The sequence below is a fragment of the Astatotilapia calliptera genome, chromosome 12 (genome assembly GCF_964374335.1).
Source record: "Astatotilapia calliptera chromosome 12, fAstCal68.1, whole genome shotgun sequence".
NCBI lineage: Eukaryota > Metazoa > Chordata > Actinopteri > Cichliformes > Cichlidae > Astatotilapia > Astatotilapia calliptera.
The window spans coordinates 16,557,726-16,573,795 of record NC_137433.1 but is presented as its reverse complement, the minus strand read 5'-3'; the positions used below and the strand labels follow the sequence as shown (position 1 = coordinate 16,573,795).

General features: G+C 39.4%; 2 protein-coding genes across 2 annotated transcripts in view; both read left to right on the top strand.

The window, feature by feature from the left end:
- Window positions 1-4,497, top strand: egr3 (early growth response 3). The gene is made up of 2 exons (XM_026188734.2): window positions 1-500; window positions 3,250-4,497. Exons 1-2 carry the CDS (start codon window positions 347-349, stop codon window positions 4,326-4,328), a joined length of 1,233 nt encoding a protein of 410 aa, XP_026044519.1. The 5' UTR covers window positions 1-346; the 3' UTR covers window positions 4,329-4,497.
- Window positions 4,498-9,081: 4,584 nt separating this feature from the next.
- The window catches only part of bin3 (bridging integrator 3), a 31,256-nt gene continuing 24,267 nt past the window's right edge, over window positions 9,082-16,070 (top strand). The window contains exon 1 of the mRNA XM_026188735.2: window positions 9,082-9,223. Coding sequence (XP_026044520.1) covers window positions 9,216-9,223 — 8 coding nt within the window. The 5' untranslated portion in view covers window positions 9,082-9,215. The remainder of the gene's footprint in view (window positions 9,224-16,070) is intronic.

Here is a 16,070-nt window from a genome sequence, read left to right as displayed (position 1 = left end):
AGAGCAAGTAGAGCTGCTCTTGTGCAACCAACACCACCACCTCCTCCATTGATTCACAGACTTCAAATTCCCCCACAAGCAGCCCATCAGCTTCCACAGTGATCAGATTAATAACAACAATAGCCTGTGATCACACAGGGGGAGATAACCGGCGCTGCTCATCCTCCGCGGGATACTTGGATAGCTACAGCAACAGGATTCATTCCTGCTCCTCTCTCTTTTTTTCACGCCCGATCCACACCTGTGTTTTCCACTTTGAGAACACCCGGTGTTTTTTTCTTTTTCTGTAACTGTCTGGGATACCTGCGCGTTGCCCTTTATAAATGTCGGACTGAATATAACTGCTATGACAGGGAAACTAGCGGACAAGATCCCTCTTACCATGAGCAGTTTAATAAACACGATCCCTGACAGTCTCTACCCAGAAGAGGACATCCCGACGTCTATGAATATTTTCACCAGTACGGAATCCATTAATCACTATTCACAGATGAACACAGGTAAGACCTTGATCTACTTTTGAGAGAGAGAGTGTGTGTGTGTTTTAAGAAAAGTGGCTCAAACTGCGATGCGCGCGGACGGCAACAGTTGTCTCGGGGCTTTGGAGCACCTGTTTGCGCTTAGGCTGTTGCGCACAAAGGCTCAATTCTAACCTGGACTTTTTTCTTTTCTTGTTTTTTTTGAGAGGGTTCAGGTGAACATCGCCCTCTTTACATTAGACAGACTACGCAAAAAATGCCACTCAGTTGATCGTGTGTGTTTTTACTGCTGTCGTTATCATAATTCCATTGTCCGTACAGCCGAGATGCCAGGATTTCAGCCCGAAAAAGCCAACTGCTGCCTACTCACGCGTAGAAAAAACTTTTAAAACATCGGCTCACGTGTTTCATTTAAGTAGCGACGCGTAGCTTAAAGTGGCTTTAATTCAACAAAGCTGAAGCGCGTTTGAGTAAATGTCTGGATGTGAAAGGTTGTGTGAGTGGAAAACGGCTAATTTGCGCAAAGTCCATTAAAAAAAAAAACGCGCAGGGCTCCGTGGCTGAATCTGAGATCTTTACGGTGAGGGAAAATGTGTTTAATTAGGCCTATGTGGTCAAACTCCACTGTCACCGATTTGTTCATCTAATATCCCGCAAAGATGGGTCAACTACTTTAGACAATGACTCTCATTCACAACTCTATTAGCATGTCAGATTTTAGTAGGCGTGTGTGGCCGCTTTCCCCCCTATATGAAACACGTTTAGACGTCAGGCCCCTGAACCTGCTTATATTCAGTGAGTGGCAAGGCCGGATATATTAACTGATTTATCGCGTAGTCCAAATCGGGCTAACATATTTATATTTAATTCAGACGCCTACCTAAAGTCGACTTGTTGTTCGGCTCAGTGTCGTGGATTGGCATTAAATCAATCCCTCGCTGTACAGCTTTAACCCTCTGAGATGATGGGTCAGTGATCCACGAAAATATATCAAATATTTAACTTCACGTTTCCTTTAATTTAGTAACTGTGATTTACCTGCTCTGTGCACAACTTCATGCACGACCCTCTTTTCTTTTTATTTCCTCTTCAGGTGTTTTGTTCACAGATTAAAGCAGATCTTTAGATTCATTTTAAACTGAAATATTTCCCCCTCAATTATCTCAGAGGTGTGCCTTTGAATTATCCAAGCGCCAGGTGTTACACGTGACATTTTTGGGTTTTTTTAAAAAATTTGGAATAAATACAAGTTTATGACATACGTGTGCCATATTATTATTATTATTATTATTATTATTATTATCATTTTGTTTTGACTCGGCAGTAGAATATATTTTGAGACCTTGGTTGGGACGTTTAAAAAAATGAATGAAACTTAATAAGGAAAAAAAAGATGTTGCGGGTTACAGGAGTGTGTGTTGCTACTTTAAACCTCTCCCCTTGCTGAAATTCTCTCAGTAAACTGTAAGCCATATATTTACAATAGGTCCGTCTGTTTTTGTCCTCCTGTTTCTTTATTATTTGGGGTAAAATACAAAATTTTTAAAAAGTACAATTTGAACGTATTATGCTGTGATTTTACAGGTGGAGCAGGTGTGTGCTATGCTCTTCAAATCTGACCTATAATAAAAGAGTGGTGATTTTAATTAATGTCCCTCATTCCATTAAAATATCATATTACACAAAATACCTCCAAAAGATTTAGATTATTAGATAATAATAATAACAATAAGAATAATAATAATAATAATAATAATAATAATAATAATAATAATAATAATAATAATAATAATAATAATAAACATAAACTGAGACTTGTTTTATAAATGTCATAGAAAAATATAGCTTGCTCCAAGTCTCCATGTGTTAAATGGTATGGTGCACAATGCACAGAATTTTTTCTTTTCAGCCAAATTCCAGCAGGCTGTAATTACTGGGAAGGAAAATATAAATGAAAAGAGACGTCTTTTTTAACTGCTGGCGAAGAGAGCATTCCAATTTACAAAAAAAAAAAAAAAAAAAAAAGAAAGTCTCATATTTAATTTTTTGAGTATATAACCAGCACATGTATATGTCACCCATTAAGTACATCTGTATTTGGTGGGTTTTAAGGCATCTTATGACAAAGTCAAATGTGCACGAGAGACTGTTTGTTCTTGGTTGAAGTGTGAGCGATAGAAAATATCAAGGAAATTTTGTGAAATGGGGTAGGAAACACGTAAAATTCCTCCCAGATGTTCTTTGTTGCGTATGTGTTTTGAATCCTTGAGCATGATGGATGTGGCGTCTGCCTTTATAATCCTCCCTGCTGTAAAGAAATCAAATCTTGCCATTCAGTTTGGCTGTCCTCCTGAGGGACACAATGACTGGATCAAAGGGGGTGTTTAGGTCTTGATTTATGAGAGCTTGTGGGATCTGAGAGAGAGAGGAGCGAGAGAGAGACACCCTTCTCTCAGATGCAGCAGTCAGTCACTTAACTTACAGGTCCGACAGCGTTCACATTTCTTTATGAACTCTATGGGACTTCTTTCATTTTTCATCATTTGTTGTCTGTTGCACAGGTATGCATAACATCTGAATTCCGGACAAACCTTGAGGACTGCTGCTTAAAGTTCATGTAGCCAAGTTTTGTTTTTGTTTTTTTCTCCAGAGAGTACGCCATGTTATTACTTTCTTGGGCTTTTCTTATGAAATGATTACATTTCAAATTCACATATGAGCCATCACGTTGATGATTTATTCATGTGTGTTTTTATTTGCTTTCATCTAGATAATATCATGGATCTGGGCATGGGAAGCGAGAAAGCAACCTCGGAGATTCAGTATGGATCCAGCTTCCAGTCCAACCGCAGCGGGCAGACTGTCACCTACTTGGGGAAGTTTGCCTTTGACACTCCTCCTTCAGGTGGCATTGGTGGCTCTGGCTGGTGCTCTGATAACAATATCATCAGTCTTGTGAGTGCGGGGATCCTCGGTGTTTCTCCATCACCCGGCACAGTAACGACACAAACATCATCCTCCGCAGCAAGCATGGGCGGACAGACGTCAGACATGGAGCAGGTATATGGTCCACCACTGCCTGCTTATTCCACCTGTGGTGACCTGTACCAGGATCAGGTCTCCTTTCACCACAGCCCTGCCACCAGCACCCCTCTAGCCTACCCTGGCAATGACTATCACTCCACATCAAAAGCCTCCATGGATGGCAGTCTTTTCTCCATGATCCCCGACTACAACCTTTTCCACCATCAAGGGGAGGTCGGCGTGATGGAGCACAAGCCCTTTCAGACCATGGACCCCATCCGAGTCAACCCTCCACCCATCACGCCTCTGGAGACCATCAGAGCATTCAAAGACAAGCAGCAAATTCACCCAGGTTTCATCGGCGGGCAGCAGCACCCACCTCAGCACCACCCCCCACCACAGACACTCACCCTAAAACCCATCCGACCACGGAAGTACCCCAACCGTCCCAGCAAAACCCCGGTCCACGAGCGGCCGCACGCCTGTCCGGCAGAGAACTGTGACAGACGCTTCTCGCGCTCAGACGAGCTCACGCGTCACCTCCGCATCCACACGGGTCACAAACCCTTCCAGTGCCGAATATGCATGCGCTCCTTCAGCAGGAGCGACCATCTGACCACACACATTCGCACGCACACGGGTGAGAAACCCTTCTCCTGTGAGTTCTGTGGACGCAAGTTTGCCAGAAGCGACGAGCGAAAGAGACACGCAAAGGTGCACCTGAAACAGAAGGACAAGAAGCCAGCTGACAAGAGCAGTGGGGCAGCTGGGAGCCACAGCTCGCCACCCAGCTCCTGCGGGGGGCCAACTGTGGGAACGTCATGACCATCACTACGTGCACTTGGACTGGACCCTCACCACACACAATAAAGAGACGTAGGAAGAAGGGATCACGTCTGCTATGAGATAAATAGGTGACTCTTTTCCTCTCTTTTACACCCCTGCTCTTTTCAGTTCCTTCTATTTTTGAGATGGATGCCTTTAGATTAAGTAAGAGGGGAAAGGCTGCTACGCCCTTCTCTTTCAAGCAACTCAGAGCCTCAGCTACTGTAACACAGTGCCAACACAAAGAAAGGGCACCGTGTGTATCTATAGGTTTTGGAGTGGATACACTTTTGTAAATTTGAATGAAATTTTCTAAATTGGAAGGAAGCCAGAATCCAGGATAAGGGTCGAAACAGACAGAATTATGAGGGAGATGAGGAACGAGTGGTCTGGGGATGTATGCATTAATTTTAGTAGGCTGTTTAAAAGTGCAATTGGTTACATTTGTGTACCTTCATGGAAACCTTATTAGTGGCACTTGACTGTCTTTTTGTTGTGTTCTGGGGTTGTTTTTTTTCCACCTCTTTTTGAATGTTGTTTTCTCAAAGGAATGTGCCAAATGTATTGTGATGATGCAGCCAACCTTGTTCTTTTTACTGTGCCTGACATTTGCCAAAACATAGCAGTGGTATCAGCTTAGCACAAACGTTGAGTTAAAGCAAAGCTCAGATTCATTAACCACACACCAGATTTAGATTTACCTGCACAAATGAGTCAGATCTAGAGAACGACTTGACTGGGTCACACAAAGCAAAACCGATGTCTTGTCCTGTTACATGTACACACACGCCTGCAGCAATCGATGCCTTTGCCAATACTTATTTATTTGTAGTCACTGTGATACACTGGTTTGGTTGTTTTTTTTGGGTTGCCTTTTTATATGGTAGCTTCATGTGGCGTTACCAGATATAATTTCTGTTGCTTTCTTTTTCCTTTTTTTTTTTTTTTTTTTAGAAAAAGCTCACCAATACTGTTCATTTCTCAGTTTTCTTGAGTTCTGCAATTATATGCAATATAGTCATGACAAATGCCACCAACCCATAAATCAAATTAACTAAGAGCACAGTTAGACGAATTGAACTGTTTAAATAAGCACTGGGTTGCAAACCAGCAGTATATGAAAGCAAAGCTAAATAAGGGTAAAAAATGACAGGGGCCACTTCTGTGTGATTCTTGGAGTAAAAGGACTAAACTGCTTGGTTTTAAGTCATCGAATGAGGAGCAGTATCCCATAAGAGGAAAAGAGAAACATCCAAATCCATGTTTACATCTTTTTTTAATACAGAGAGACTGAGCTGTAAACTAACATGTTGGATTTTTTTTTTGTTGTGTTTTTTTGTTGTTGTTGTTGTTGTACAGAATACAAATATGTATGCAGGTAGCTACAGTAGAAGTTTCACTTTTTGTACTCAAATGTCAAATGCACCATAATTCAGTATTAAATCGTGCATAAAATTTATGTGCATGCCTTCATGCACACTATGTAAATACAAATGTCTGCATAAACAAGAATTTTCAGTTGACTGAATGCTTGTGCAGAATGTGTCTTAAAGCTTTTAGTAATGTAGTTATAATACAGAATATTTTGTTGTCATAGGTGATTGCAAAAAAAAAACAAACAACTTTTTTTGGAGCACTACAGTAGTGCCAAATATGGTGTGCTATCTCCCATTAAAAAAAAGAATAATAGCATCTGCACCATGTGTATGCTTTAAAGTGGAAACTGGTTTAAGGAAGCACTAATGTGTTCTCTGAATAAATGACAAGATTTCTTTTCTTTTTTTTACATATTGTGTATCTCCATTATAGCAATATCGGTTATTTTAATTAGCACATCTTCCCCACTGTATTTAAAATAAAAAAAGGCACTGGTTGCTCTAAGATAGATGTTCGCCCGAATGATTGGATCTTTTTTTTAATTTTTGAAGTTTATTACAGTGCAATGCTGATCATTTTCACAAATGACTCTTTAGTTAAATTGCTTAGATTTGTGCTTACAGAAGGAAACACCTTTTATGGTTTAAGGAAATATTTTGTAATATTTTCTGTGTTATAGTGATATTGACTGATATCATAACAATAACCACATTTGATAATAGTGCTTTGCTTTACTCATGGAAAGCAAGAAGGGTTTTCCCCCCTCCAAGGCTGTGTTATGGTTATGTGGTGCAAATGCAAAACATCCTAACTGACATACCAATATGACGTTTTTATCCAGTACGATAAATGTATTGTACTTTGGGGCAAAGCCAATGAAACATGTTAAAAAGAAAAATAAGACTAAGGAATAAATAAATTATTGTTGAGGCTAGCAAAAAAGACCAGATATCAAACATATCAGTAATGGATTCAGCAAACAAAACAAGAGTTAAAGAAATATTTGTGCAGTAATAACCTTGTCCATGTGATAGCATAATTCAGATTTTATATCATTTCTCAAACACCGGTCCTCTTTTTAAAAGAAACATGCTTCCTGTTATTCACCTTGACAACATTTCGAATTATTAGCTGTGCACTCTGGCTGATAATGAGTACGCTTTATGTGAGGCGGAGAATTTATATGAACAACGTTAGCAGCTGGGAAAAAAAAGAAATAAACATTTAAATGGTCAGCAAACACAGCAATCAGGCTGAAAGAGAATATGAAGAGACAAATGTAAAGGCCAACAGTAAAGTTCAGAAAAGCAATGCCACAGAGAGCACAGTGCACACAGAAATGAGCTTCCAAAGTCCATACTTTCCCTTTCCTGTTACAGTTTTCATTGCAGAGCTTCCTGGCAAGTGTCCACTTATTTTCCAATTAATTTGGCCTCAGAGAGCCTTTTCTCAGCTCATCGACGTGGTTACATGAACAGACCTCCTTGCACTTTTTGAGATAGTCTAAAAGTTAACACAGCCCTGTGCCATCTAACTGCAATTCAATGGTTTTGTATCACAGAGAGATAAATGATTCTACCGCATGGATGGACATCATCTAAAGATTTCTTTTGTGATCTAATATAATGTCACAAACAAACAAAGTCCTGAATACATTTTACTTTTGCAGACTGACACATTATGTAACCCCCTCCTTATCTGTATTGCCACATTATTGGCTTTGTAACAACGACTCATTTTCACACATTGCATTGGAGTTTGAGCGACTGCGTCTAACGTAGGTTGTATTGTCACATACATCCTCGTGGAGTCAGCACATAAGAATATATATACGGCACATGAACCAAAATGTTTTATCACTGATGCTCATCTAGATTCATTTGATGTTAGACTGTGGATTATTTTGAATTGATTTGACCCAAAGTTATGCTCTCCTCCAAGAGACAAACTGTGTTATGTTGCTTTCTGTTAAAGATTGATGTAGACTAAGGTGTCTCCATGAAGCCATTTAATTACAGCTACAAACGTAATATTTATCAGTCTCACTGTTTCTGTCATTTATTGTTTTGTGGCTAAAAAAATGAGTAACCCCCCACCACCACTATCATCCCACTCCCTTAATGTAATATAGCGGCTGAACAATAGAGCCTGCTCCATGTTCTTCTGAACAACCATCTGAGTAAGGTGTGAATGGTACAGACATACATCAATCGACTGTTAAACTCAGAAACAAACCCACCACCTTTAATAATGCTTTTCCAATCATTTTTTCTTTCTTTCTTTCTTTTTTTTACGGGCTATTGTCCAATAGTGGGCAGCTGAAAGCTCTGAAATTGGAATTTGCTTCATCCCATGCTCCGTATTGGACTTGAGCCAATATCAGCGGCCATCTTTGTGCCAAACTGGGTTGCAGGGTTGGCTGATCAAAAACAATACATGATGAGAACTCCGCAGGAGCAACAAATCATAAATGTGACCTCCCTCTGCTTGCAACTGAAGGCAGCCTTGTGCTAATGTTTGTGTGCAACTGTTTGATTTGGTCTCCGTAAAGTTGGCCTAGGGCAAATCCCTAGGTTTGGGCTCATTCATGACATTTAATAACTGTAGGATTTTTTTTTAAAGAAAAGAAAAAAAAAAAAAAAAAAAAAGATGTTTGAAGAGATCTCAATAATGTGTAGATATTATAGGTAACTCACGTCATCTTATGGACTACAGGGTGGCTTCAGGGATTTTGTGGTCTTCGGCAGTGACACTGGTGTTCAGATGGAGTCAATACTCCCTGTTTTCTGTTGTGTTGTGTTTCCTTTCATTACAAGTATCCTCATGTTTGCATGTGCACGGAAATGTTCCAAAGTGCTACCCTCAGACGCTGTAGTGGGTGGCGCTCATTTCTTTATTATGCATGAAAATAAAAAGTCTCATTGGGTGAAATGGGATAAACCTTACAACAATGCAAGACAGACAATTGGAAACACACACTGGGATAACTGTTCTGTTGGCTTTTTCTTTTTTTCTTTTTTTTTGTTCAAGAAAAACAAGGGGTCTTGTTTAAAATGTTGTGGATGTCTTTAGCCTATTTCATGTTTTTATTACCTTATAATAAGGTCCTTTTATGATGAGCTGAATATTGAAATGAATTTTACTATATCCTTGTGATGGGGAGGTGTGCTCCCCTGTTTACCTGGCACTTCAGTTTGTTGTAATGCAATTGTTTTGTTATTTCTATGTATAAGTACTTGAATAAAGAAAAATATAACTTGCCTTCAGTTTACTCGGGTGTCAAAAGAACAAAAAGGCGACGTTTCAGTCTGATATTACATTACATGTGCTTCCAAGTGACTTTTTTCCTGTCGCTGCTGTGTTCGTGTCCCACAAAACTTCCTTAGAGGAAGCAGACGCGGCTAAGCTCCGGACTTCCTGTTTTGAGCTCGACTGCTGACTGGTAGAAAGGAGTAATACTCGGAAGATAGTAAAACTACCCAATGAAACCGGAGTAAAAGTTCACTCAAAATGAGCTGGTATGTACCCTGACTACATTGTTATGAATAAAATATAACTGTAAACGATCCATTCAAGTTAATTTAGGACTGACTTGTCGACCGGGCTCGGGCTATAATCTGGAAGCGCTCACAGGCACCTATAGTGTAACTAGAGTTAGCTTTAGCGTGTCAAACCAAGTGTTTCACGAATAAAAACGTCTTCTAGTAACCTTTCCGTAAGACTAGGTTGCCCCAAAACGCTTTCTGTAAAACGTGGTCGCAAGGCTGTAGTTGTTACACACAGTTGGCACAGGATCGACAAAGTCGTTTACGAGCTACTTGTACAGTATATGTTAGCTAGCTGTTAGTTCGCCTAGTTGCTCTAAAATTAGGGAGGGAAAAATGACCTAACTGCTCTTTTAAGTTTAGGCTTCTTGTTTCTACTGTTTAATAAAATCTAGGGTTGTGGCTTTTGCTAAACGTGGAAACTTCGTGTCGTCAGTTGTCAGGTCGGACGGGTTTACGGTGAAGCAATTTAAAGGGATATAAACGTCGGTCGACAGTAATCAGCTGTGACTAGCTGGTATGTTGACACATGCTTTTGGGCTCTTTGTGAACTTTGATTTTCTAAGCAATGATAGCTGTGTGTCGTCTTCATTTGTGTGTCTCGCAGGAATCGTGCCAAAAAGTGATTTCCAATGTTTCTGTGTTTTGTTTTATATGTCTACCATATATGTCTACCATTATATGCCTGTGCTTATAATGGTAAATAGACTGCAGTCAAGCTGATTTAAAGGGGAGTTGTACATAAATTTAAAAAAGGGAGTTGTACATAAAATAAATAATCTGTTTTGCAACTGTCTTTATGACTGCATTATTGTACCTACTTAGTTCATACTCTACATTATACTCAATTCGGTTCTTTTTTGGCCATTTAAAATATCTTCATAGACCTGTTATGTTATATTTGTTCCCATTTCTTTTGGCCTCCGGGCCAGCTCTCTCTTGAAAAAGACATTTTTAATGTCAATGAGACTTTTTACATAGATAAATAAAGAATATAGAAAAATGACTTGATGTCATTCATGAGAGATATTGTTTAAGGAATTATTGGCCACCAAGTCATTTACAACAGTTCAGGTACTGGCAGTGATTTTTTGAGCGAACACCAGAAGTCATTTTTTGGTAGACAATCATTCTTTGGCACTGTATAAGAAGGGCGATTGTCAGTCTCAGTTTGAATTCTTTAAGCAGATGTGGATGCCAGGCCTTTTAGGTGATTTTTTTTTTTTTTTTTTTACATTTTAGCATTCAATTAGCATTAGCCAAGAGGTAAGATAATGCTACAATCATCAGTAAATCAACATGAGTAACCTTACTTAAAAATATGTTTATTATCTTGTATAAAGTAATAAAGAGAACACTTAAAATGCTAACATTTGCTCCAGAAGCGAGCTTTATATAAACAAACTTTTTTCCCCCCACATTGGACAGCTGTGACATTACAACAGTGTAATTAGTCAATTGCTTTGTTGGTACTGGACAGGCATTAGTTTGATGACGCAGGAACACGCACCAACATGGGGATATCTATCCGGTCTTTAAGTGATGACTTGATGAATCCTGCTTCCAGGTCCAAACTACTCTGCGTTTAATAAGGCTTTTGTGTTTTTTACATGTTTTAATGCTTTGTATCTTGTTCTATTTAATCTCAACAAGCCCCTAAAAACATTCAGTAATCACTGTCGGCCTCTCTCGGTTTTTATTACCGCTAATCATTTTAAAGCTCAGTTTTTAAAACCTTAAGATGTAACTACAGCTCAGCCCATGCAGCAGTATATTAATAACTGACCTCGTATTGTGGATGGATTATCTCAGTTGTTCTCACGACTGAATTTCGGTCCGTTTACACCATCCTGCCATGCGATTGCATTTGTACCGAACCTTCGGGAACGCTCACATTAACTTTTATTGAGTGCGAGCTAACTTCCTGCTAACTTCAAACTCCGTTAAATTTCATAAATTCGGTTTTCATGGATGCCTGGATGTTGAACTTAATTGTTACACCTGGTAGAGCAGCAACGCTGATCATTTTATTACGGATGAAAGGATTTGGACAGTTTTTAACTCTCAGTCATGCCATAGTGATCGTTGGACTTAGGGACCTGCAGCGGAGTTTGGGCCCAGGCACGCCTAATGACGTCAGGCTTAAAGACCGGATTACACCATACACCTTTATCCTTCAGCTCTAAAAGGCTAATGGGGTATTGTCATCACCCTCCAGGTGCAGCTACTAAAAATCAGATGAGTTCAAATCTCAGCGACCTTGACCTCAAGGTCAGAGGCCAGGTTTTCTGAAAATTATGTGAATGCAATACAGGGTGGTGTAGGATTTTGCAATTAATAGCATAGGTTCAACTCCCAAAAATCTTGGATTAGTTCAAATCTCAGTGACCTTGACCTGAAGGTCAGAGGTCAGGTTTTCTCAAAATCTTGTGAACATGATAACAAGATCAAGGTGACTTGGGATTTTCAAATTCATACCATGGGTACATCTACTAAAATCTCAGAGAAGTTTGAATCCCAGTGTCCTCTGGGTCAAGGTCAGAGGTCAACTTTTCTGAAAATCACCTAGGATTTTCATATTCATGCCACACATGCTTCTAGTAGGAGGCTAAGGGGTTAGCATTGGCAGCTACCAGTGCTTTTTTTATATTGTGGTTTGTAAATCGATCATCACCCTGCCCCCATCACCCCACTCCATTTGTAGGTTTTCCTGTAGTTTAGGACTTCTTCCTTCTTCTTCTTCAGCATATATAGACTGATTAGAACAGGTGGAAATGCATGCTCCCCCTTTACTTCAGAAAGAATTACCCATGTGATACATATGCTACCAAAGAAAAACAAAACCTTTTGATATTGAATGGTACCAAGAGTATTGGTTCTGGTAATATCCCTACTGATTATATAGTTATGAAATCTCACATGAGAAGAGCTCCAAAGTGAGTCTCCTTCACACTGGAGTGATCTCAAGACTCCAGTTACTCTGCTTTCTTGGGTCTCCAGCAGCATGCGGTGTGTAAAAGTCGACTGGATGAATGTTCAGAAGAACTGTTGAAAGGCTGTTGCATTGCCCTTTACAATGACTGTAATCAGAGCCCATCTATGGAGAGCCCGTTCACTTATTGTTGGCTGTCTACCAAGTGGGTGCTCCTAAACAGTGAGTGTAGTTAATTGGCTAAAACCATTGTTTGAATTTGTTTACAGAAAACCCCCCACCAAAGTTTAGTTTCTTGTTGTGAATGTAGTGTCAATTATGTATATTCCAGAAATACTCGTATCTTTTAGTTATTTTCTTACAGGGATGGAAATAAATCACTAGCATTCTGCTTATATAAGCTTTTTTGTTGGTTAAGGGTTTTGCCAGGAACTTTAGACACACATGGTAAGAAGCTGTTTTATTTTCCACAGGTTATTTATTTGTATTGGGTGGAGTGGCTAAATTAAACTCCCTTAAAGCCTTAGATGCAAGCAGTTGATCATTGTGAAGGTATAACAGTAAACAGTTTGTAGGCAAGAAAAAAGAGAGAAATTTTGCATTATTTTAATGTTGTGGGTTTTTCCCCTAACACTCAACCATTATCTCATGATTTTTTTAAAGAAAGATGACAGCACTTATAGATGGTTAAAACTGGAGTTTTTTGACTAAGACATTTGAGCTTGATTTCCAAAATTCAAACCAAAATTCTAATCCGCAAAGCATATAAACCCTTTTTGAACCTACCACACGGTCACACTTAACACTCCGGTGCTCCCTTTTAAAACCATTTTCTCCATCCACTTAGAAAGTGCCAAGGCCCTAGTTACACAAGGCACTAGTTGGGAACCACCGGTCGCACGAGAAAAATGCGTATTCCCCAGCCAGTCGATGATTGGTTGTTGGAGGTTGCTGGGAGTCACTGTAAAATCAGCAGGCCTAGAGAGTGGTCAGTGACACCCTGCCAACCACAAGTTGCTAGGGACAAATGTGTTTTACCCAGTTGGTTGGTGAATAGTTGCTGGCAGGGGAAATCAATTGCAAAGAGTTATATGGTGCTTCAGGCCATGTCCACACTAATACGTTTTTATTTGAAAACGCATCTTTTTCTCTTTCCGTTTTGACCTTCTGTCTACACTGAGACAGCTTTTTCGTTCAAGGAAACCGCAGCGTTTTGAAAACGCTCTCCAAAGCAAATACATTTGAAAACGCCGTTTTCGCATCGCAGTGTGTACAGTGAACCCAGAGCCTTTTTGAAAATGCTGACACATTTTAGTCATGTGATGCAGTCATGTGACCAATTAAACTAAGATAGCGTTACACAGGAGTTGTTTTGTTTGCGCTCAATTTTGACAGCCCTATTAAAGATTAATATCAGCTTCTACATGCTCCAGATAGCTTTTCTTCAAATTCTTTAACTCTCACTTGCTTTGTACTTTTTTGTACTTTAGTGGTACTCGCAGCAACAACTCCACCTCATTGTTAGTCCATTTAAAAAACTCTGCATTTCCTCGACATTTTGCTGCGACGTTTCAAAGAGCCAGAAAGTAAATAAATAACAGACAGAAATGAGGTGTGGACGTAGCCTTACTGAACCTCCTTGCAATTGCTTTGGCCAAAAGTAGGTTGCCAGTGTAGCATTGTAGTTTGCATTGATGACACCTGCTTGTCTGTAAACACTCACCAGCTATTGTCCAGGCTGAAGCTAGTGGCTACCCAGTATGCTTAGCTAGTGTTGCTCTCTTTTGACAATGGAAGTGGAAGATTACTACTGAAGCAAGGCACTCAGGAGCAAGCATAAACATCCCATACACTGGATTTTTGTACAGTATTTGCCCTGAGTTCTTTGTGTCAAAGTTACTCCAGAGACTGACAGGGAAAGACTACTGTTTATAAGCTACATTATAATCCAAACAGACATTAGTAATTAAGAACGTTAATATAAAGGCTTGATAATCCAGTCTGTGCAATATTGTGAGCAATACTTTGTGGCAAGAAGGATAGTTTCCCTTCATCCTCTAACCAGAGTGATAAACACTGACAACAGATGTGGCATAAGGAAGAGGCAGGACTTTGTCTTCGTTTTAACATTTATTGTGAGATCCTTGTCTAAATGACATACATTTACCAGCACTCCACTAAAACACACATTTGATTGGTTTTTTGATTGTCATATTTGAAACATATTTATGTTCACAACTGTTGCATTCTCTCTTGTTTAGCATATTTTACATTTAGTTGAACTTATGACTAAATTATGACTATACAGTTTTTTATGTTGTTTTTTTTTTTAAACAAATAACAGGGGTTGATCATAGCAGCCCCTAATTGCATGTGGCATTTTACACATTTAAAAGGAAATTTGCATAATTCATGTTTTGTCTCTCACAATTCATGACTGTAATTCTAGAGAAAATGCAAAGAAGATAACTTTTCAGTGCACTTATGACGCATATGTATATTAACTCACTTGTAATATATTTCAGGTTCTTAGTGTCATTCAGGCAAGACTGTAAGTAGTAACTATGATAGCGTCATTCAGTTCAGTCATTTGGTCAATAGCTGGCAAACGACACATCTACCAGTACGCACCGCCAACCGCAAGGTCAAGAGTGGGGTGCTCACCCAGTGAAAAGAGTCCTTCATGGGCTCTGCTGACTGATGCATTCCAGCAGGGCCTGCACACTTGGTTCTATGACGTGAGCGGTTTGACTTCAGGGTCATCATCAGAACAATTCCACTTCCCAGCATCTTCAACTAGCCTTCTGTGCTCCACGGAATATCTGAGGTCAAATGATGCACTATCTTCCTAATGGTGTACACATTTGCAGTTTTATTGAAAAGCCAATGGTTACTCCAGTTGGTGCATTATGTGTCCAGAATCAAGAAGACTGTTATGTCTTTGTTCTTGCCTACGTGCTTTGTTGATAGCAGTGACGTGTATTCTATTACAGCAAAGATTAGATAGCTCATTAAATGTGAGATGACCAACTTTTTGATAATGACTGCATGTGTAAAGAGCCAGTTTAAATGCGTCTTGGTCAAGGAACGGGCAGAATCATGATCCACTGCAGTTCTCCCCAGTTATTTGGTTAAATCCATGTTATTACATAGTTATATGTCTATATGTTTTGCATAGTTATAAAAGCTGTCACTTCAGACTGAGGCTAAAGACCGAGCTGACAAATCTCTGCATCTAATTTTATGTTCTTACCAGTAGTGGGATTTTTCATTTTTTATTGCTTTGATACTTCTTTAAAAACGACTTCTTGCTATGCTGGGTCTCTGGCTAAGTGAGAGAGAGAGTTATTGTAGGGTTTCAACCTAGCCAACAGGTTGGGTTCTGAAAAGCCAATCATACATGGTAATCTACTCTTAAGTCTAATGGTGATCGATTAAAACGTTGGATTAAATAGGAAAGACAGCAACAGTAGCTATTACCGACCGATAAGCATATTTTTAGTACTGCTGCTTTGTGAGAGTACACAGTTACAAGATGAAGATGTACGTCTGGAAGACTCATAGAAACTATGGACCTTTTAGATTTTAGTTCATATGTATTTTTGGGAAGTTTTGGCACTGTTATTTGTGACCTTAATCATGTGTCTTCATAGTTGTTTGAAAAATCCTTATTTATGCGTCTACTCATGCGTGTCATCACTTGGCTTAAATTTGGTTTCAGAAAATTGTGGATTTGAGTTGGTGTAATGCACATTTTCTCTTTGTTTTTAGCAGTCGTCTGACCAGTCCTCTGCCATGTCAGATTCTAGTTCTGAGTTCACAGGACTGGGCTTACCAATGTTTCTAAATGTGACAGCCCCTACAGAAATATTGCTGTGTGAAGAAACA